The 20099-nt window shown below is 35.4% G+C and overlaps 1 protein-coding gene across 1 annotated transcript in view; it reads left to right on the top strand.

The window, feature by feature from the left end:
• Positions 1-9129, top strand: part of CLASP2 (cytoplasmic linker associated protein 2) — a 163234-nt gene extending 154105 nt beyond the window's left edge. Inside the window, exons 33-37 of the mRNA XM_029285485.1 lie at positions 3298-3491; positions 4353-4481; positions 5260-5466; positions 5655-5771; positions 8667-9129. Coding sequence (XP_029141318.1) covers positions 3298-3491; positions 4353-4481; positions 5260-5466; positions 5655-5771; positions 8667-8753 — 734 coding nt within the window. The 3' untranslated portion in view covers positions 8754-9129. The remainder of the gene's footprint in view (positions 1-3297; positions 3492-4352; positions 4482-5259; positions 5467-5654; positions 5772-8666) is intronic.
• Positions 9130-20099: the final 10970 nt, after the last annotated feature.

The raw sequence follows: 20099 nt of genomic DNA on the forward strand, positions 1-20099 counted from the left end.
TATATCACTTTCTTTTAGATCAGGCAATGTATGAAGAACAGGTCAAGAAGACTATGCTAATTTGGAGTAGGATTTTGGTTTCAGTATCGATCTGCATATTTGGCAAGAATTGTGGGAAAGAAATAGGAAACTCACTCTAGCTACCTCGTACAAGGAAAATCTCTATAAGATGTTTTATAGATGGCACTTCCCACCCATAAGGTTAGCCAAAATGGGTCCAAATATCTCACCTTTATGCTGGAAATGTAAAACAGCAATAGGATCATATTATCATATGTGGTGGGAATGCTCAAAGGCTTGTGAGTATTGGAACAGGATACGAAGATGGCTGAAAGATATATTAATGTTGGACTTAGAGTTAAAACCTGAACTTTTCCTGTTGGGAATAACTACAGAGAAATACAATAAAGGAACAATCTATTTGCTGTTACATATCTTGACTGCAGCTAGGCTAGCGTTCGCGCAAAAATGGAAGAGCAAAGAAATTCCCACAGAGGAAGAGACACTATATAAAATATTATCATGTGCGGAAATGGACAGGCTCACAATGGTATTGAAAGACAAATGTACATCAGTTTATTTCAAAACCTGGGATAAATTTTACTGTTGGAGGGATTCGAGGAGGACGGTTGGGATTATAGGCTAGCGTTAAGATAGAAATATAAGTAATTTTAAGTTAGCAAATAGAGAAATAGATTAAGTATTGTATATAAAATTTAGATGTATATTTAGAGATGAAGAATTGAGTGTACAATGTGGAATAATTTGATAAGAATGTATATACTGAAATATCACATTATATCCAAAGTTTTTTTTAAATTGTATTATAAATAAAATTTTGTTAAAAAACAAAAGAATCAATTCCATCCGTTGCCCGGGTGTGCTGCTTGCTCGCATGCGCCATCCTTAGTTTGAGGGCAGGAACAAAGCCTTCAAGTGGGGAGACATCACGGGACCAGGTCCCTTGTACCCGCATCCAAGCTGGCAGAAGTGGCAACCACCTGAACGGCCATATCCTCCTCCCCAACCAGCCACTCAGCCTGCCTGATCTAGTCCTCGGCCGGCCAGCTGGCACAAATCCTCACCACTCTTCTCATCCTCTCATCCTCCTCACTGAGCGGCAGCGGCTTGAGTTTCTCTGCTTCGAGTGAAAGGAAACAGGCGCAGAGCAGGATTGCTTTCAATAAGGCTGGTGCATGCAGCACACCTGCATCTTCTTGAGAGCAATCCTGCTCTGCATCTCCGGTTTCTTCCTTTGGGACAGAGTGGAAAAACTCAAGCTGCTGCTGCTCAAACACTTTTTATCGAAACACAATCTCTGAAAGAGATTGGAAGGTCTGTGTGCCTGCAGTGGGGCACTTCAGAAACGGAAAGGAACGCTCTGTGATTGCTTGAAACTCCGTGTGACTCAGGTTTGTCTGCTCCGTCTGAGTGAAAGGAAATGGAGGCGCAGAGCAGGATTGCTCTCAATAAGGCCGGCTTGCTCCAGAGGCATGTTTTCGCAAGATTGCTCTCAATAAGAGCAAGGTACGCTTTGGCTCTATTTTTGCCAGGAAGGGGCTTGAGAAATGGCTTGTCTGGTGAAAATAAGCCTCCGAGCCCTGATACTGGCAGAGTGAGGCAGCAGCGGTCAGAGCAGACCCTTCCCCGTCTCCTTCGCTTCTCCAAGGCCTCCCTTCACTAACCTTTCCAGCTCTGTTCTCCGCCACTGCATGCAGGGCAACAAAAGCCTGTGGGACTACTGGTAAAAAAAAAAAAAGTTCAATCAGACTTTCCAACTTTGTGAGACCTTTTTTTTTTCCACAAAAAGTTGGAAGGTCGGATTGATCTTTTTTTTTTTTTAAGTCACACAGAGCTGGAAATGAGGTTAGTGAAGGAATGTGGTTGCCCTGGGGTGGGAGTTAGGATTTGGCATTGTGGATGTCCTGGGGTGTTGTGGGGGGTTAGGATTTGGCATTGTGGATTGTGGAGTGTTTTTGCTCTGGTGGGGCTATTCAAAATGCAGGGATTCCCTGTGTTTTGAAGCACCCTGTGTGACTGCATGAAAAGGGGCGCTCCATTTCTCAAGTGCCCCATTCCAGGCATACAGAGCTTGCAGTCTCTGCCAGATCTCTGTTGAAATAAAAAGTCTTTCAGCACCTATAGAACACTTCCAAACGCAACCAGTCCCTGCGTTTGGAAGCATTCTATAGGTGCTGAAACATTTTTTTATCCCAATGGAGATCTGGCAAAGACTGCAAGCTCAATATGCCTGGAATAGGGCACTTGAGAAACAGAGCACTCCTTTCTGTGCCTTTACACGGGTGCTTCAAAACGCAAGGAAACTTATTGAAAGGAAGTCTTAATGAGCAAGGGGGTGATCTCGTTCGAAGTACAAGATTCACTCTACGAGTTTTCGAGTTACGAGTGGAATGGGCAGGCTCCATTACACTCGTAACTCGAGGACTACCTGTAGTCCTTTTCAAGTCACACTTGATTCCTCATAGATACTTCCATTTAGCTTCCTTTGCACCAAAATAGATCTGATACTACCTTTTTCTAGTGCTTTTCATTTTTTTATTACACATGGAGTCATACAGATTTTATTACTAGGAGCTAACGTTCATCTTTTTTCTAAACATAATGCAGTATTTTTTTCAATATACAATAGGAATTTACTCAATTGATACTTTGTAAAGGCAACCTAGGAAGAAAACATGGCGTATTTTTTTGTGTCTTTTAAGATTTCTCTTAAGGTAAAGATGAGAAAGGATCTAAATCACTGGTTCTTAAACTGGGGTGATTACCCTCAAGGGGTAATTTGGGCATATCTTCAGTTTGGGCTTGTTTGTGACTTGCAGATTCTATTTGTGACTACCACTGCTGAGATGCTTATGTAAAAGTTTTTGAGAAAGTAATAACATTTTATACTGGTAAAGAGGGTCAAAAAAATTAAGAATGATTTGAGGCGAGATCGAATCCTTCCATAGCTTCCAACGCCTTCCATAGCTAAGGATCTTAGGGTGATCACTCTATAGAGAGAAATGTTCCTCTTACTGTAGTCCTTTGTGCTTTTCTTTTCTTTTCAAAAAGTCTTGACTCCCAATGGGTGGTGAAGAGAACATCCTTGTTCATAGTAGGAGATTTTAATGATAAATGCCATATTTTGTAATAAAATGAAATATGATATCAGGGTTATGTTCCATCCCCATGTTGTTTATCTATTGTTTCATAAATATTCTATACCTTGACATGTAAAGTAAGAAGAATGATACTCTTTTTACTAATTAAATAATTTAACTTTTACTTTTGCTACAGAACCTTCCCTGGACCATTCTGATCTAGTTGCAGAATTGCTAAAGGAGTTATCAAACCATAATGAGAGAGCTGAAGAACGGAAAGCTGCTCTTTATGAGCTAATGAAATTGACTCAGGAGGAGTCTTTTGGTGTTTGGGATGAGCATTTCAAAACAATTCTTCTTTTGTTACTTGAAACTCTTGGAGACAAAGAGGTAAAGCCCAAAATGGACAAAGAAAAATTATATAATAGTTTTATTTGCCTGGATGATGAAGTTACTGATATGATAATTATTAAATTTATAACTTGCCTTTATTTTTAACACAACTCAAGGTGGCATACATAATGTTCTGATATTCTCTTTTTGCCACAATAATAACAGTGTGAGGTGGGTTGGTTTGAGAGAGAATAATTACACCAAAATTATCCATTGGGCTTTCATAACTACAGGAGGACTAAAATTCAATCTCCGTTTTCCAGTCTAACTCTTTAACTACTATACCATTATGGCTCTCTTGAATGTGTATGGAGATTCTTCATCATCCAAGTCATGATTGTCCCAAAAGTGCTTTTTCAAAGCTTTTTCACTTCTCATCCAAAACTGAAGAAGCTTCTTGGATGGGAAGCAAAAAGTCTTCAAGGAAAAATAAAGAAAGTTTGCCTTTTTAAAAAGCACCTTTGGGTCCCTCTTGAATGTTACTTATGTCAGGATTACTAACTTTAAAAATAGGTGAAAAACAGGGGCATATTGCTTTATTATAACTATATTCTTTAATACAGACAGTAGAATACAGTTTTCAGTATTTCAGTCTCCTTAAAGTAAAGTGTCTCTTAGTGATATCACAATCACACCGTGCAGTTACAATAAGATCATAGCTACTATTTTATTAAAATAATGTGTAATGTATAAATATTAAATAAATGTGTACGATTCTTTATCAAATGTGGTTGTGAAGAAAAAACTTCAATATTTGGAATAAAATTTCAAAAATATAATGCTAAATAGTTCCATTATCAACAATAATGAGTTGAAAGTTATATGAGCAAAACTAATTAACAATCCTTAAACTTTCAGCATTCAATTAGAGCCCTGGCACTGAAAGTCTTAAGAGAAATTTTAAGACATCAACCAGCAAGGTTTAGAAATTATGCAGAACTCACAATAATGAAGACTTTAGAAGCTCATAAGGACCCTCATAAGGAGGTTTGTATACAACTTTGTATTAAACAATATTAAACTGATTGAAGTAATAATATGGTATTCAGTGAGGAAGATAAAGAATATAATTTTTTCATAAGACAAATTTCAGGAATTTAAATGAGAAAATCATATGTCCTATTCAAAAAAATTCAAATAATACAGATTTTTATAAACATCTGTTTTAACAAGGTATGAAAATCTTATAATCTTTGATCATGGACCTCCTTGCTAAATAAGATCCTTATCATTTTCCCAACAGCATAAAATTGTCTACAAAGTTTAAATGCTTCTAGGGATATTATTGTCTGTTCTGTCAGTTTTATTATTAAACAATAATGTCAATATATTCATTAGTTTTATTTTTGTATATTACAAGGCAGTAAATGTGGCAATTAATTACATTTCCTCTCATGAATTCATTTTAATTGGAAATAATGGATTAAGATGTAGATATAACAGAAATTTGAACATATACATCTCATATTTTCTAGAATGATTTTTTTCATTTTAAAATTAGCATAATTATAATGTCAATAAAAGTTGTTATGGAATATTTCCTAGATATATTAGTTCATTTTTCCAACATATCCAGATAAATTTCAAATCTGAAGCTATTTTGTTTAAATATTGATATTGTTGTATCAATATTGATAATATACTGCTGTTGTGACAGAAATTTCTATTGTAAAGCAAAATATATTGACATTTAATATTCTACATATCAAAAAAAATATACAAGTGTAATATTATTCGATTTCTATATTTTTCTTTAATCCATTAGGTGGTAAGATCAGCTGAAGAGGCTGCTACTATGTTGGCCACATCCATTAGTCCAGATCAATGCATTAAAGTACTTTGTCCCATCATTCAAACAGCAGATTATCCTATAAATCTGGCTGCAATCAAAATGCAGACCAAAGTTATTGAAAGAGTACCTAAAGAAATTCTTGCTCAGCTTTTGCCAGAGATAGTGCCAGGTTTAATACAGGTAAGAAGATACAGAAACATAAACAATAGAAAGAACGTTGCAAAAGTATTTTTCCAAAGATTATTTAATTTTTCAAGTAATCTTCTAACTTTATAGAATATTTGACTGAAATATATTTTTTTCTAAACATGTTTTAGGAATATCAATTTTATTTGGATTGATATGCATTTCAATTACTTCTTTTCTAGGGCTATGATAACTCTGAAAGCAGCGTTCGAAAGGCATGTGTTTTCTGCCTTGTAGCTATTCATGCAGTAATTGGTGATGAGCTGAAGCCACATCTTAGTCAACTCACAGGTAGCAAAGTAAGTGACATGCCATACCAGGACCTGATTTTGATTTTTTTCTAATCTGGGGGGATTAGAAAAAAGGTGGAGGGGAGTCTTAGGGACAGAAATTTGTTCAGCATCTCTCTTTGGCTACTATTTGAATCTGGAAGTGTATTGGAAAATAAAATGTATAAATAGATTGATAATATATAAATGAATATGGTTGTTGATATACTGACTATAAGGACTTGAATAAAACATATAAATAGTTTTAAACATTAGTGAAATCATGGTAGCTTCATGCAGTCATATTATTTTAGACTGTGAATTGGAAAGCTGTTAGTTCAATTCGTAATCCTGCATACAAAAGCACCTAGAATGTCATAGCTTTATATTGGAAGATTTGTCTGTTACATACTGTTTCTCTTAGTCAAAGATAGAGGTCATATATCCAGTTCTTTAACAATAGTGTGAATTGGGGAAAAATACTATTCAAATCAATTGTCTTGAGTAATTTGGAGCTAGGGGAATGATAGACAACTTACTAAAAATGAGAATAATAAACTAGGCAATGATTTAATCAGCATGCTTGAAATAAAAGTTGCTAAAATGTTATAAAGAAAGTATAAAGATGACAGCATCAAAATATATATCCACTGTTCGGTCTTATTGAATGAACATTGTGCTCATATACTTGATGCCCTTTTTTCTCTTCAGTAATTAATTCCTGATTACAAACAATAATTGCCATTATATCATAGATGAAACTTACTCTATAAAGCAGGGGTCCTCAACCTTGGCAACTTTAAGACTTGTGGACTTCAACTCCCAGAATTCCTCAAGACAGCCTAGGGCTGGCTGAAGAATTCTGGGAGCTGAAGTCCACAAGTCTTAAAATTGCCAAGGTTGAGGACCCCTGCTATAAAGCAAAATGAAGCATACCTTAATTAAATAGTTAATAGTTAATTAAATAGAATGCAAAAAGCACCCTATGAGCATTAAAATTTATTATCAAAGCTTATAATATTCAATTATTGAGAGGCTTGTACAATTTATTATTTTTTTTATTTCTGACATTTATTGGCTGTCCATCTTATCATAGGTAACTCTGGGTGGCTTACAGTTACATATACAGTTAAAACATAAGTTAAAATCAGACACTAAATCAAGGATACATGGTGAGGGTGGGGTGGAGTGGAGAAGGAGGTGGGGTCTGTTATTCCTTAATCTACCACCTCCATTGTGCCGATCCCCGACTGGGGCCCTAAGCCAATTGTCTGAGCTATGTCTTTAGACCCTTACGAAAAGATAGGAGGGCTGTGGCCAACCTCATATGGGGGGGGGAGATGTTCCACAAGGTAGGAGCAACAGTAGAGAAGGCCATCCTCCTGAACCCCGACAGCTGAATAATCTGGCTGACAGGACGCATAGCATGCCTCCTCTGCCAGCACGAGTGGTACGGGCCAATCCCAGTGGAGTGAGACTGGGATTGTATCCTATAGTATCAAGTAATATGCCAAACATGTATTAAATTCTAAATAAAGAAAAATCTCATTTGGACAGAATTTTATGTCATCTTTTGTTTCAAATTTTTTTAATGGTCACTGCTATTTAAACAATTTTTAAATGTAGTAATACTGTTTTATTTATGTAGCTTGACAAAAGTTCTTTAACAAGCACTTCTATATACATTTTTTAAAAAACCTTTTGAAATCAATTGCAGGTAGTCTTCAGCTTACATTCATTTAGTGAAGTTATAATAGCACTGGAAAAAAGTAACTTATGATAATTTTTCACACTTATGACCTTGCAGCATCTCTCTGGTCATGTGATTAAAATTCAGAGTCTTGACAACTGGCATGTTTTATGAGAATTGCAGTGTCTCCAGGTCATAAGATCACTTTTTGCAACCTTCTATCAAGCAAATTGTTACTAACTTAACAACTGCAGTGATTCACTTAACTGAGGCAAGAAAGGTCGTAAAATGGAACAAAACCCACTCAATAACTGTCTTCTTATCAACATAAATTTTGGACTCAATTGTAGTCGTAAGTCAAAGACTACCTGTAATAGATTTGATTAGACATGCATTTGATTGAAGAAAAAAAAAAGTTATCATTCATGGAATTATAATTACAAATGATAGCTTTTTCACTTATAAAAGTCATGCTAGTCAGTGTAAAGAACCTAAGCTCTTAGGAAAACATAAGGAAGTTTTATTATAGAGTAAAATCAATGAAATTTTATTTTTAAATTAAGATTGTGATGTTGTTTTAAAAATAATTAGTTAACAGTACTAAAAAGTTGAGGGCAAATAATTGACATTTAAACCATGTATCAGTGGTATGAATATAAGATATAGGCCCATATATCAATAGTCTAGATCTAAGAAATAACAAATTTCCATTTCTGTTTCCATATATGAAGATTTAAAAACTTCCATTTAGAGTTTAAAATCAACCTTTTTTCTTCCATTTATGCCTTGCAAACTATGTGTTGTTAAACTATGGCAGGATCAAAACACAGTTTCAGATTTTGAAATTATCAAACAAACTACAGTTCACCCAGTTCAGCAGTCACAAATCATTTAGAACTGAAAGCATCTATCTTTATAATAAAAATTTGAAGATGAAAAAAGGACTGTTGTTCCTTACCATGTCTAATTAAGTTATATCGATCATTATATACAGTAAATTAAAACTACTTTGAGGAGAATATTAATGTGAGAATTATTGCCAATAAATTGTATGTTCTATAGCTCTAATTAGGCTTCTTTCCTCTGTATATAGCATTCCATTACAAATCTTTTTCATTGTTCTTTTAATGTTCATTGTTCAATCACTGTTAGTTTAAAAATTAAAAAATATTTTTCTGACTTATCTAAGTATGTTATAAGAACTAAACATGTTATTTACTAATTTAAATCTGCAGATGAAATTGTTGAATCTTTATATCAAGCGTGCACAAACAGGATCTGGAACAGGTGATGCCTCAGCAGATGTTCCAGGACAAAGCTAGTAATCCTGAAACCCATCTTTTAACTAGGAGGAAAGGCACATCAATAAAAGGAAAATTCTCAAATGCATTTTTTGGAGTTCTTCTCCCTCTCAATCTTTTCCCCCCCTAATGAAGGGCTGCTCTCAGCCTGCATGTGACTGTTCCAGTAATTCCATATCCAAGGAAAAGACAGTATTAATATCACTTGACTGAAGCAACATATTTTTTTAACTAACCCATCATGTTTTCTGTTTGCACTCCTCTGTGTGTCTTTCCATTGATTTTTATCAGTGTTAATGTACATTTTTATTTTTCAAAAAAACTAATTAAACAGGAATGCCTTTAAGCTTTAAGTATGGTCTAAATTTCCTCATTTTTACTAAACTGAAAAATAACATGGTTTTTCCTTCCTGGTTTTAAGAATAATTTTTGGGGAGGGATGCTTCTGCTTGGATGCACAAAGTGGGAAGACAGCAAATATCAATGCTGGATTGAGCTGAACCGCAGCTAGACTAGTCTCTATACTGAAGATACTTCATATATTATCATAATGCCAATAGCGGAGCAGAAAGCAGTGTCCATAAAGCTTGATTGATCAACCATTGAATATTTGTCATATAAACAAAAATTGGCAATTTGATCTCTAGTTCCTCTGCCTCTTCAAAATCCTGCCTGTACTTCTGGTAGTTCTCAGTCCACATACTGCTGGAGTCTAGCTTGTAGGATTTTAAGCATAACTTTACTAGCATGTGAAATGAGTGCAATGGTGCAATAGTTTGTACATTCTTTGGCATTGCCTCTCTTTGGAATTGGAATGTAAACTGACCTTTTCCAATCCTGTGGCCACTGTTGAGTTTTACAAATTTTCTGGCAAATTGAGTGTAGCACTTTTACTGCATCATCGTTTAAGATTTTGAATAGCTCAGCTGGAATACTGTCACCACCACTAGCTTTGTTGTTGCTCAGATTTCCTAAGGCCCATTTCACTTCACATTCTAGAATGTCTGCTCGAGGTCGGTGACCACTCCATCGTGGTTATCTGGGACGTTAAGCTCTTGTATAGTTCTTCTGTGTACTTTTGCCACCTCTTCTTAATCTCTTCTGCCTCTTAGGTCCCTGCCATTTTGGTCCTTTATCATGCCCATCTTTGCATGAAACGTTCCCTTCATATCTCCAATTTTCTTGATCTCTGGTTCTCCCTATTCTATTGTTTTCTTCTATTTCTTTGCACTGTTCATTTAAGAAGGCATTCTTATCTCTTCTAGCTATTCTCTGGAATTCTGCATTCAATTGGGTGTATCTTTCTCTTTCTCCCTTGCCTTTTGCTTCCCTTCTTTCCTCAGCTATTTGCAAAGCTTCCTCAGACAGCCATTTTACTTTCTTGCATTTCTTTTTCTTTGGGATGGTTTTAGTTTCTACCTCTTGTACAATGTTGCAAACCTCCATCCATAGTTCTTCAGGCACTCTGTCTATCAGATCTAATTCCTTAAATCTATTTGTCACCTCTACTGTATATTCATCAGGGATATGATTTAGTTCATACCCGAGTGGCCTAGTGTTTCCCCCTACTTTCTTCAATTTAAGCCTAAATTTTGCAACGAGAAGCTCATGATCTGAGCCACAGTCAGCTCCTGGTCTTGTTTTTACTGAATGTATAGAGCTTCTCCATCTTTGGCTACAGAGCACATAGTCAATCTGATTTCTTTGTTGACCGTCTGGTGATGTCCATGTGTAGAGCCATCTCTTGGGTTGTTGGAAAAGAGTGTTTGCTATGACCATCGTATTCTCTTGACAAAATTCTATCAGCCCTGCTTCATTTTGTACTCCAAGGCCAAACTTGCCTGTTATTCCGGTTATCTTTTGGCTTCCTACTTTAGCATTCCAATCCCCCATGATGATAAGGATATCATTTTTTGGTGTTAATTCTATAAGGTGCTGTAGAGCTTCATAGAACCAGTCAATTTCATCATCTTCAGCACCAGTGGTTGGGGAATAAACGTGGACTATTGTGATATTGAATGGTTTGCCTTGGATTTGAACTGAGATCATTCTGTCATTTTGGAGGATTGTATCCCAGTATTGCTTTTCCTACTCTTTTATTGACTATGAAGGCTACTCCATTTCTTCTGAGGGATTCTTGCCCGCAGTAGTATACCTGATGGTCATCTGAATTAAATTCACCCATTCCTGTCCATTTTAGTTCGCTGATTCCTAAGATGTCGATGTTCAGTCTTGTCATCTCTTGTTTGACCACGTCTAGCTTGCCTTGATTCTCTGGATCTTACATTCCAGGTTCCTATGGAGAAAAGATCTTTACAGCATCAGACTTTCCTTTCACCACCAGATGCATCCACAGCTGAGCGTCCTTTCGGTTTTGGCCCAGTCACTTCACTCTTTCTGGCATTACTAGTACTAGCCCTCTGCTCTTCCCCAGTAACATATTGGACACCTTCCGACCTGAGGGGCTCATCTTCCAGCGTCATATCTTTTTGCCTTTTGGTACTGTCCATGGGGTTTTCATGGCAAAGATACTGGAGTGGGTTGCCATTTCCTTCTCCAGTGGATCACATTTTGTCAGAACTCTCTGCTATGACCTGTCCGTCTTGGGTGGCCCTGCACGGCATAGCTCATAGCTTCATTGAGTTACGCAAGCCCCTTCGTCATGACAAGGCAGTAATTAATCCATGAAGGAGCTATACAGAATATAGTATTGCAAAATTGGGTTGTATAGCATCCTGCTTTCCTAGATCAGGATTAGCAAAATCACTTAATGGATATGAACCACCTGTATCATCTTCAAGCAAGATGGTTCAGAATAGAATGCTTTGTATAAGCATGCTTGGTATGTCTATTTTATCATTTGTTAGTAGAATACTTCCTCTCAAATTAATTATTGAAACCAGTACTTCTGTCAATCTCACTCACATAAGGATATATGACATCACTGCAGGAAACTGTTCCACAATGATACGTTGCAAGATTGAAGATTTGTGCACTGATTATTTTAAAGGCATGGAATGGGGAAAACTCTTAAAACCACTGGTTTAGGAGTTAAATTTGAATTGGAAAGTGCCCTAAATTTATTGCATGGTTATCTTGAGGTTATCTTGAACTGGTGTTATTGCAGCCATCTGGACTAAGATATGGAAATGTTTTCAGGTTGTTTCTGTAACCTTTAAAAAGTTTATTGTGAATAATGCATCCTTATATTTATGAAATGAATAGTCAAAGAGAGAATGAAAATAAATTTACTTCTGTATCTCAGACAAAAGTACCAAGATTCTTATCTGGGGGGGTGAGAATAAGATGTGTACCCATCTCACAATACCTGAAATGATTCTTTGTTGAATTATCTTCTTTTAGGGATTGTGTATTTGCAGGAGAGATTATAGCAGTGCCAAGGATGATGGGTTTTTCTGCTAGATTAAGATTCTCTCTACCTCTTTCAGGGTGAATACTTTTGACTAAGCTGCTATCAATAATGTCTTGTGAAAAACATTGTCTATAAAATAATTATTTTTATTTTATTTTTTGTTCCTTTGCTACTACAGTATATGTTCAGAGTCTAATACCTTAACATGCAGCCAAATATTGTTTTTAAAAGAACTAATATCACAATTTGCTTATTACTTTGTAATAAATAGAATACTTGCAGTTATCTAATAAGTTACTTTGATTTTTATCAGAAATTATTCTGACTGGAAAAGTTAATATGTGGTTACTGAAAATACAATTTGCTGTTGCAGAAACTGTCTGTTGGGAAAATACTTTAGAAATAAATGTAAGGGGAAAATTACATTATTCATCACTGGCTTTTTTAGCAGCTGCAAATCAGGAAAATAGCCTTTTTCTTCCTCATTCTCTTATGTGTAACATTCTTGTTTCTACTGTTCAATTACATTGTGTATTTATAGTTCACTGCTTACCATTGTGGATATACAGGCAATAAAGTGTACATAGCATTACTTGAAAAATTAAATTTTGTATCTATCTGTCTTTCTGCTTTCGTTTAGTGATATTGTAGGAGTAATACATTGTAGTAGTGACTTAGTTTATGTAAATACATTGCCTAGTTTTAAACTAAACCCAGGAAAAAAAGACAAGCAATAAAAACCAACCAAGAAAATATAAAATTCTATACTAAAGCTAGTCCCATGTTATTTTTTTAGATTGAATCTGAGCTTTACAATTTACAAACTAGTGGCTGGACAGGAGAAGAGCTACTTTGGTGTAATAGTTAAAGGCGTCAAGCTAGAAACTGGAAGACTATGAATTTTAATCCTGCATTAGACCAGCTGGATGATTTCAAACACTTTTGAAAATGGTAAGAAAACAATATGGACTTGTCCAGACAGTTGCTGGAAGTCAAGACTGCTTGAACACGCACATCCATGCATGCTCGCGCATGCACACACACACACACAAAACAAAACAAAACAAAAATAGCAGGGAGACAAATACTGTAATTAAAGAATATCTGATATTAAGTTACAAATTTTGATAGTATTAAAAAATAAAGCTAAAAATATGAGCAATTTCTTTTATGGCAATAGGATTATTTTAAAAAGTTAATATAATTGAAAATATTTTTACACTGAAATGTTTAATTCAGCAAATTCAGATTTTAATAACATATTGCTATATTTAGCTGCTAAAATAATGTCTTAATGATTGTTTTATGGAAATTCTCTTAAGTACCCTTCAACATACTCCATTAAGGATTATTTTTCATAAAGCATTAAATATTCACCATGTCTGGTTTGCCCCTAAATTATAACATCTGAACTTCATACTGAATAAAAAGCAAACTTGTTATGATACTTTAGAAATGGGAGGGGGGGGAGTTCATTCTAGAGTCTGTTCTTCAAGCTATGCCAGAGCATTGAACACCAGGGAAGCTCCACTTCTCAGACAATCATTCACCAAGCAACCACAAAAGTTCCCAAGTAATGTCCATGCAGAGAACAAAAGGGATTAATTTCCAGGTCTCTCCTTAATTCTGGACAGTTCTTCAGACTGCAAGGGTGCCAACAAAACCTCAAAATCAGCTGGACACCGGTTGTTGCTAAAGGAGAGTCATTCATATTGCCATCTTCCTTCCTACCTCAGAAGGCCCTAGACATCCTCACCAGAAATCTCTAGCCATCTGTTACAATTTTTAATACATTATACATTTGTTTAATCTGCTGAATATTAAATGAGCATTGTTAGGCTAACAGTGATTTCTGCTGGAGAGATGCTTAGGTCTTTTTGTCTCCCTTTTGGCTTGCTAATTGTCTGTTTTGTATAATCTATAGATATTATTTACGTCTATATGTCTTGATGGCTATTTGTCAGAGTGCCAAGCTTCTAGAAATGGGTCTAGGACAACTCGCCATAGCCAACTCACCGCATGGCCAGCTCACCACAGGACAAGAGTTACACTAATATCAAAGAAATAGTGAATAGAATGATTAAAGAAAGGAAGCCAAAGGAGGGACAAAATGAAACGTGAATGACAAAAATTAAAATATTTTAAAATTATTTTAAATAATTAAATTGAATTATTGAATTGTCCTGCGGCAAACAGGCCCACAGCAAGTTGGCCATGGTGAGTTGGCCCATTCTTGGTGGCACTTGGTTGGACAAGTCACGTTGGACTTGACTTGGTCTAGGATGGTCACAGTTTCCCAACTGAAACTATGATTAAGGCTGTCCATATTGAGTAGAATATGTTGTATAGATGATCTGTTTCATTTTCTGCTGTTCGGGATTGCTGCAGTGAATTGACTCTGAACGGCATAATTCTAAACAGTGGAAAAAGGAAACAGCATCTATACAACATATTCCCCAAAAATGTATATCCACGTAACTTTATCAAAAAGTGCCTGATCACTCAACCCAACCAACACAAGCCCACTGTCATGCATCAGAACATCTTAATCAAGAAACCACCAACCAACAGACATCAAAAAATCACCAACAGACTACTACAACCACATGGAATCAGTGTAGAGCAAAAGCTAACTAAAGTCCTAGGGTAATTTTTAGGGGGTTTTTAATTATATTTTAAAATTTGACAAATATTTAAATATTCCTTTTAATTAATTTTAAATTTGTATTGTTTTGTATGTATTTTAAATAGATTGTCAGCCGCCCTGAGTCCTACGGGAGAAGGGCGGGATATAAATCCAAAAAATAAATAAATAAATAAATAAAACATCCTAAGCAAACCAAAGGATCTAGTAGCCCTAGAAGAACAAACAGCAGCATCTAGAGCAGGGATAGGCAACCTTGGCTCTTTTATGACTTGTGGACTTCAACTCCCAGAATTCCTGAGCCAGCCATGCTAGCTCAGGAATTCTGGGAGTTGAAGTCCACAAGTCATAAAAGAACCAAGGTTGCCTACCCCTGATCTAGAGCATACAGTGTAAGGACTGCAACAAATACTACATAGTACGAACTGGCAGAACACATCTATGAACACCAACTAGCAGTCAGAAGACATGATGAAAACTCATTTCACAACATACTTAACCATAGTTTAATTTCACAACAGATTTAACCATAGTTTCAGTTGGGAAATTGTGACCATCCTAAACCAAGCCAAGTCCAAAAACGCTAAGAAATTTCTAGAAGTCTGGCACTCTGACAAATTAGCCATCAATAGGTACATAGACATAAAAATTATCTATAGACCATGAAAAAGAGACAAGCTAAAAAGAACAAAAAGACCTGTCCACCAGTAATCAGCACCGAGATGAGCATAGATTAACCACAAGATTAATATCAAGCCAACAATCAAATAAACAATACCCCAATCAAGAAACTGCCAAACAAGCTGACAGTAAACAGCCCAACCAAAGAACCTCTTAAGATCCCCTCACCAATACTAATAGGGCAAGCTACTAGAACATAAAACAGATCAAAAACCCCACGCCTTACTAGACTGACGATGTTACCTAGTCTGGATAATTAAATGTCTGCAAGAAAACAACCAAGCTCAAAGAATACCAAGGATCCCTCAGTTCAACCCTCAGCTACAAATATTTGCCTTTAAATGATAAGCTACAGTATAAATTGAAGCTATTTAGGTAATTCTAGTCGAATATATATACTTACTTTACATTAGTATGAAATAAGAACTAAATCCTGCGTTCAGCAACTGCTATTAATGGGCATACAGATAATCCTCATTATACTACTACAACTGAGACCAGTAATTTGATCAGTACATTAAGTGAAACCACTACTGTACTTAACAATCTTACTTCAGCTTTACTTTGTTTTAGAGATCTGCAAAAGTCATAAATGCAGGGATTAGTTATAAAGTTACTTTGTCATCTTATAACTGTGAATAGTTACTAAATGAGGCAATCACCAAGCAAGAGCTACCTGTACCTTTTGGAATTCTTCCCAACAAAAAGGAATGTTGTGAAACATGAAATATGAAAGATAATTTCATGGTCAAAAAGCCTGTCCACCATTTTGTCCATACTTAAAAGCTGCACTGGATTTTTCCAAGATTTCTTCCAACATTTTTGTATATTAACTCAGCACTAAAACAAACTATCAAGAAGGAAAAAGATATTTAAACAAAAATGGTTATGTCGATCTACGGAATTTTTCTCAAGGAGAACCTAAGTTAAAAATGAGAAAATCTGGTGTTGAAAAGCTTTACATGCCATTGGTTTCCCTAAATTCAGTTTGAAGATTGAAAACTTGATAAGATAAATTTGAAAATAGTAAGACTGAATTTGATGTGGAGCTATGTACAAATGATGATCATATTATTGCTACGATGTACAAAGCTTTATTTTAAAATATTAACAGGATGAACAAGTTAAAAACTGTATGATTCTTTTCTTCTTTTTACCCCTTATATAATAAAGCCTATAATAAAGATTATAATAAAACCAATAGTAGGCAAGGTGGGTAGCATTATTACACTTTTGGCTCATTTACAAATATTTACTTACTTATCATTTGTTAGGTTCTTTGCAATTCACAATAAAATAAAGCAAAACATCATGTCCTGGTGTGTGCTGAAATAAAGCAGGTGAAAATAGGACCTGCAACAACATTTAATGTGGTGTTTTGCTCTTTTGCAAAATTTCCCATTATTCCTGGATGGTATGTCTCATTTCCTTCTCTCCACTGCCAATTTCAAAGTGTCTGGTGGGTTCATCACCTGTGCTAACACATCCTTTTGATTGTCGTTTTTTTGGGGGGAAGGGTATGTAAAATAAGTTGTAAAAAGAAGATAATTATCTTCATTATTTTTCTGATTAAGCCATAAATTGCTGAGCTCACATCAAACAGTAAAGCATAGCTTTAAAGTCATAAGGTGAGGGAAGTATATTCAACTTTCAAAACTTAAGCAAATTACTTAGATGTTTGTGTGCACACGCGCTGACTCCTGGCAACTATCTGGACAAGCTTCTGCAGTTTTCTTGGCAAGTTTTCAGAGGTGGTTTGCCATTTTCTGTTTCCTAGGGCTGAAAGAAAATAACTGGCCCAAGTCACCCTGGCTTTGTATCTAGGCAGGATTAAAATTCATGGTCTCCCACACACATATCTTTGCTGAGCTGTTTAAATTTTTTTTCTTCTTAAGAGGGAAGGGGACAGAGAAAGAGAATGAGAGAGATATGCATATAATTCTTTAATATAATTTTTCCTGAATTTATAATTCCAGCCACTTCCATGTTATTTTCCTTACTCCTACCAGCTGAGAAGCATTTACCTCCCATTCAGCTTTCTGCAAAGTTTGAATTTGCTAAGCTTACTCATAGCTGGTACAATTTTACCTACATAAGCATCCCTACTCACAGCCTGAGTATTGGATATCAGAGACAATCCAGACAACAGTAGGAAGGATTCTTTGTTGAAAACACTGAATAATCCAAGTTTTTAATTAAATTTAGAGGGCAAATGTCTAGTTAACATCACTGTTAAATGCTTTGTGAGATAAGGCCAGAATGCTCGGAAATAGTATAGCCAATATTTATTTTAAAGCACAGATTTGCACAATACAACTTTCTACAATCATATATACAACTGTATATCAGTCATATTAGCTGGAACATACTGTACTGTATCCAAGTATTTCAGTTGAGATATTCAACAGATATTTTAAATAATATTTCTTTGTGTTTACCACATGACATTCCTTCCGAAAGCTACTTTATAGTTGGCTTACAGCCCAAGAAATGCTCTAGTGGAAAACAACAAAGCTGTTACAAATAAATACTGCATGACACTTAGGAACTTGCTAAAGGCTCCTTATTATATTCTCGCTCAATTAATGTCAGAATATTTTATCTTTTTATTCCATCTCACAATGTTAATCAAATGACATTGATGAACCGATTTTCAGGTAGGTTTTAAAAGACAGGATTAGTCTAGATTGAGGGGATAGAACAGTGCTGAAGTGTAGCGAACCCAACAAAACTGGTTTAAAATGGTAGCACATAACTGCCTAACCCAGCAGCTCTATTTATAATAAAGTAAGGTACCACATCCAAATTAAGATTATGTTCAAATAACATAAATTTGGAGTTTCAATTAAAGAAATGCCCAATAGGAAGGATAAAATTGCAAAAAGCACATATTAATAGCTTAATTTTTGAAAACATTTGTTCATGTGAATGCAGCCAAAGTTTGCATAGATACACAATAGAATTTTTCAGGTTTTAACTTCTAGGGAACTGAGGAATTCCAGTAATCCTAGAAACTGGGTTGTATGTATGTAGTTTTTTTAAGGTCAAATATATAAAGAGATGCAGATGATTCTTTCCAGTAGTATGAATTTTTGATTACATATAGCACTAGAAATCAAAATTGTCATGAAAATACAAAGAAAAAGATACCAAACTTGAACAATTGTTTGAGAAATGAGCAAACAAATAATTATGAAATAATAAAATGTTAAGTCTGTGGAAAGACCAATGTTAGGAAAGAGATCCATATAGCATGCTTGGTAAATATCAGAAATCATTACGTTTTGGCTGGTTTCACATATTTTTCTAATCAATGGCTCACTAAAGAACGCAGGATTCTTATTTGAAGAGGAAAGGAAAGGAAAGGAAAGGAAAGGAAAAAGGATTTTACTCTGCTAGTCATAATCGATTGTAGAAGTGGTACTCATTGAGCAGCGCTGTCTTTCAAGGGCCATTCGAGCCAGTGCTGTCCAAAGATGTTTCCTTGGTCATATGGCCAGCATGACATTATGGAGTGCTGTTTCCTCCACTGAAGCAGCACCTATTTATCTACTCACATTTGAATGCTTTCAAACTGCTAGATGGGCAAGAACTAGGCAAAGATGAAAGCTCACCCTGTCATGCGACACTGGGTCTTGAACCCAGGTTGTCGGCGTTCCAACCGACAAGCACAACATTTTAACCACTGAGCTATTACATCGCCCTGAGAAGGCACAAATGACCAGGTCAAATTATCCTACTTCAGACATATCACTTGAAAAGTCTAAGGTGCTAGAAAGATGAAAGGAAAGAATATGGGTAACAGCAAAGTGGATGAACTTAGTTGCAGTGATTTGGGTGTGCCATTGGAAGATCTGGAAGATCATGTTATGGACAGATTGTAATGGAGAAAATCAGTCTATGTGTTCGTTAAGAGTCAACAGTGGCTTGTTGAAGAAATCATCAATCAGTATATAGCTCTTAACAGTCAATTGAGATTGACAGTTTGGCCCAGTGTGAAAGCCAGTTGGATGACTTTGGGCAGTCACACTATCTCAGGCCAATTCATCTCACAGGGTTGTTGCTGCAGGGAAAATACAACGAAGAAGCTTTATTTGCTACCTTGAGTTTTTATAAATAAATAAAAAGTTTTATAAATAAAAATTATATCTTCTAATAAAGGTAGAATTTTAAAAAAGAAAATTCAAGTTAAAAAAAACAGGCCAATTAATTATCTTACTTGAGCTCTTCTACTTGCATCATTGAAAGCAAAGTATTTCAGAAAAAAGTATACTCTAATCCTATGAAGCTGTGAGCTAAATAGCACTAAATTAACAAGTTTTGTTTGATGTTGGTTGGGCATCTTGTGTGAACCTAATAACCAAATGTTGTTTGTCAGTGTTGTTGCCCTTAGTCTAAATAGGGGCACACAATGTAATCTCTGTCCCTGATACCACACTATACCTCATCTTTTACAAATAACATTTAAGGAATAATAATAATAATAATAATAATAATAATAATAATAATAATAATAATAATAATAATAATAATAATAATAATAATAATTTAATTTATATACCGCCCTTCTCCCGCAGGACTCAGGGCGGTGCACAGCATATTAAAACAAGTACAAGTACAAAAACAAAAAATATAAACCCCTATAAAACCAAATTAAAAACCAAATATT

The sequence above is a fragment of the Protobothrops mucrosquamatus genome, unplaced genomic scaffold (assembly GCF_001527695.2).
Source record: "Protobothrops mucrosquamatus isolate PMUCROS unplaced genomic scaffold, P.Mucros_1.0 scaffold_177, whole genome shotgun sequence".
NCBI lineage: Eukaryota > Metazoa > Chordata > Lepidosauria > Squamata > Viperidae > Protobothrops > Protobothrops mucrosquamatus.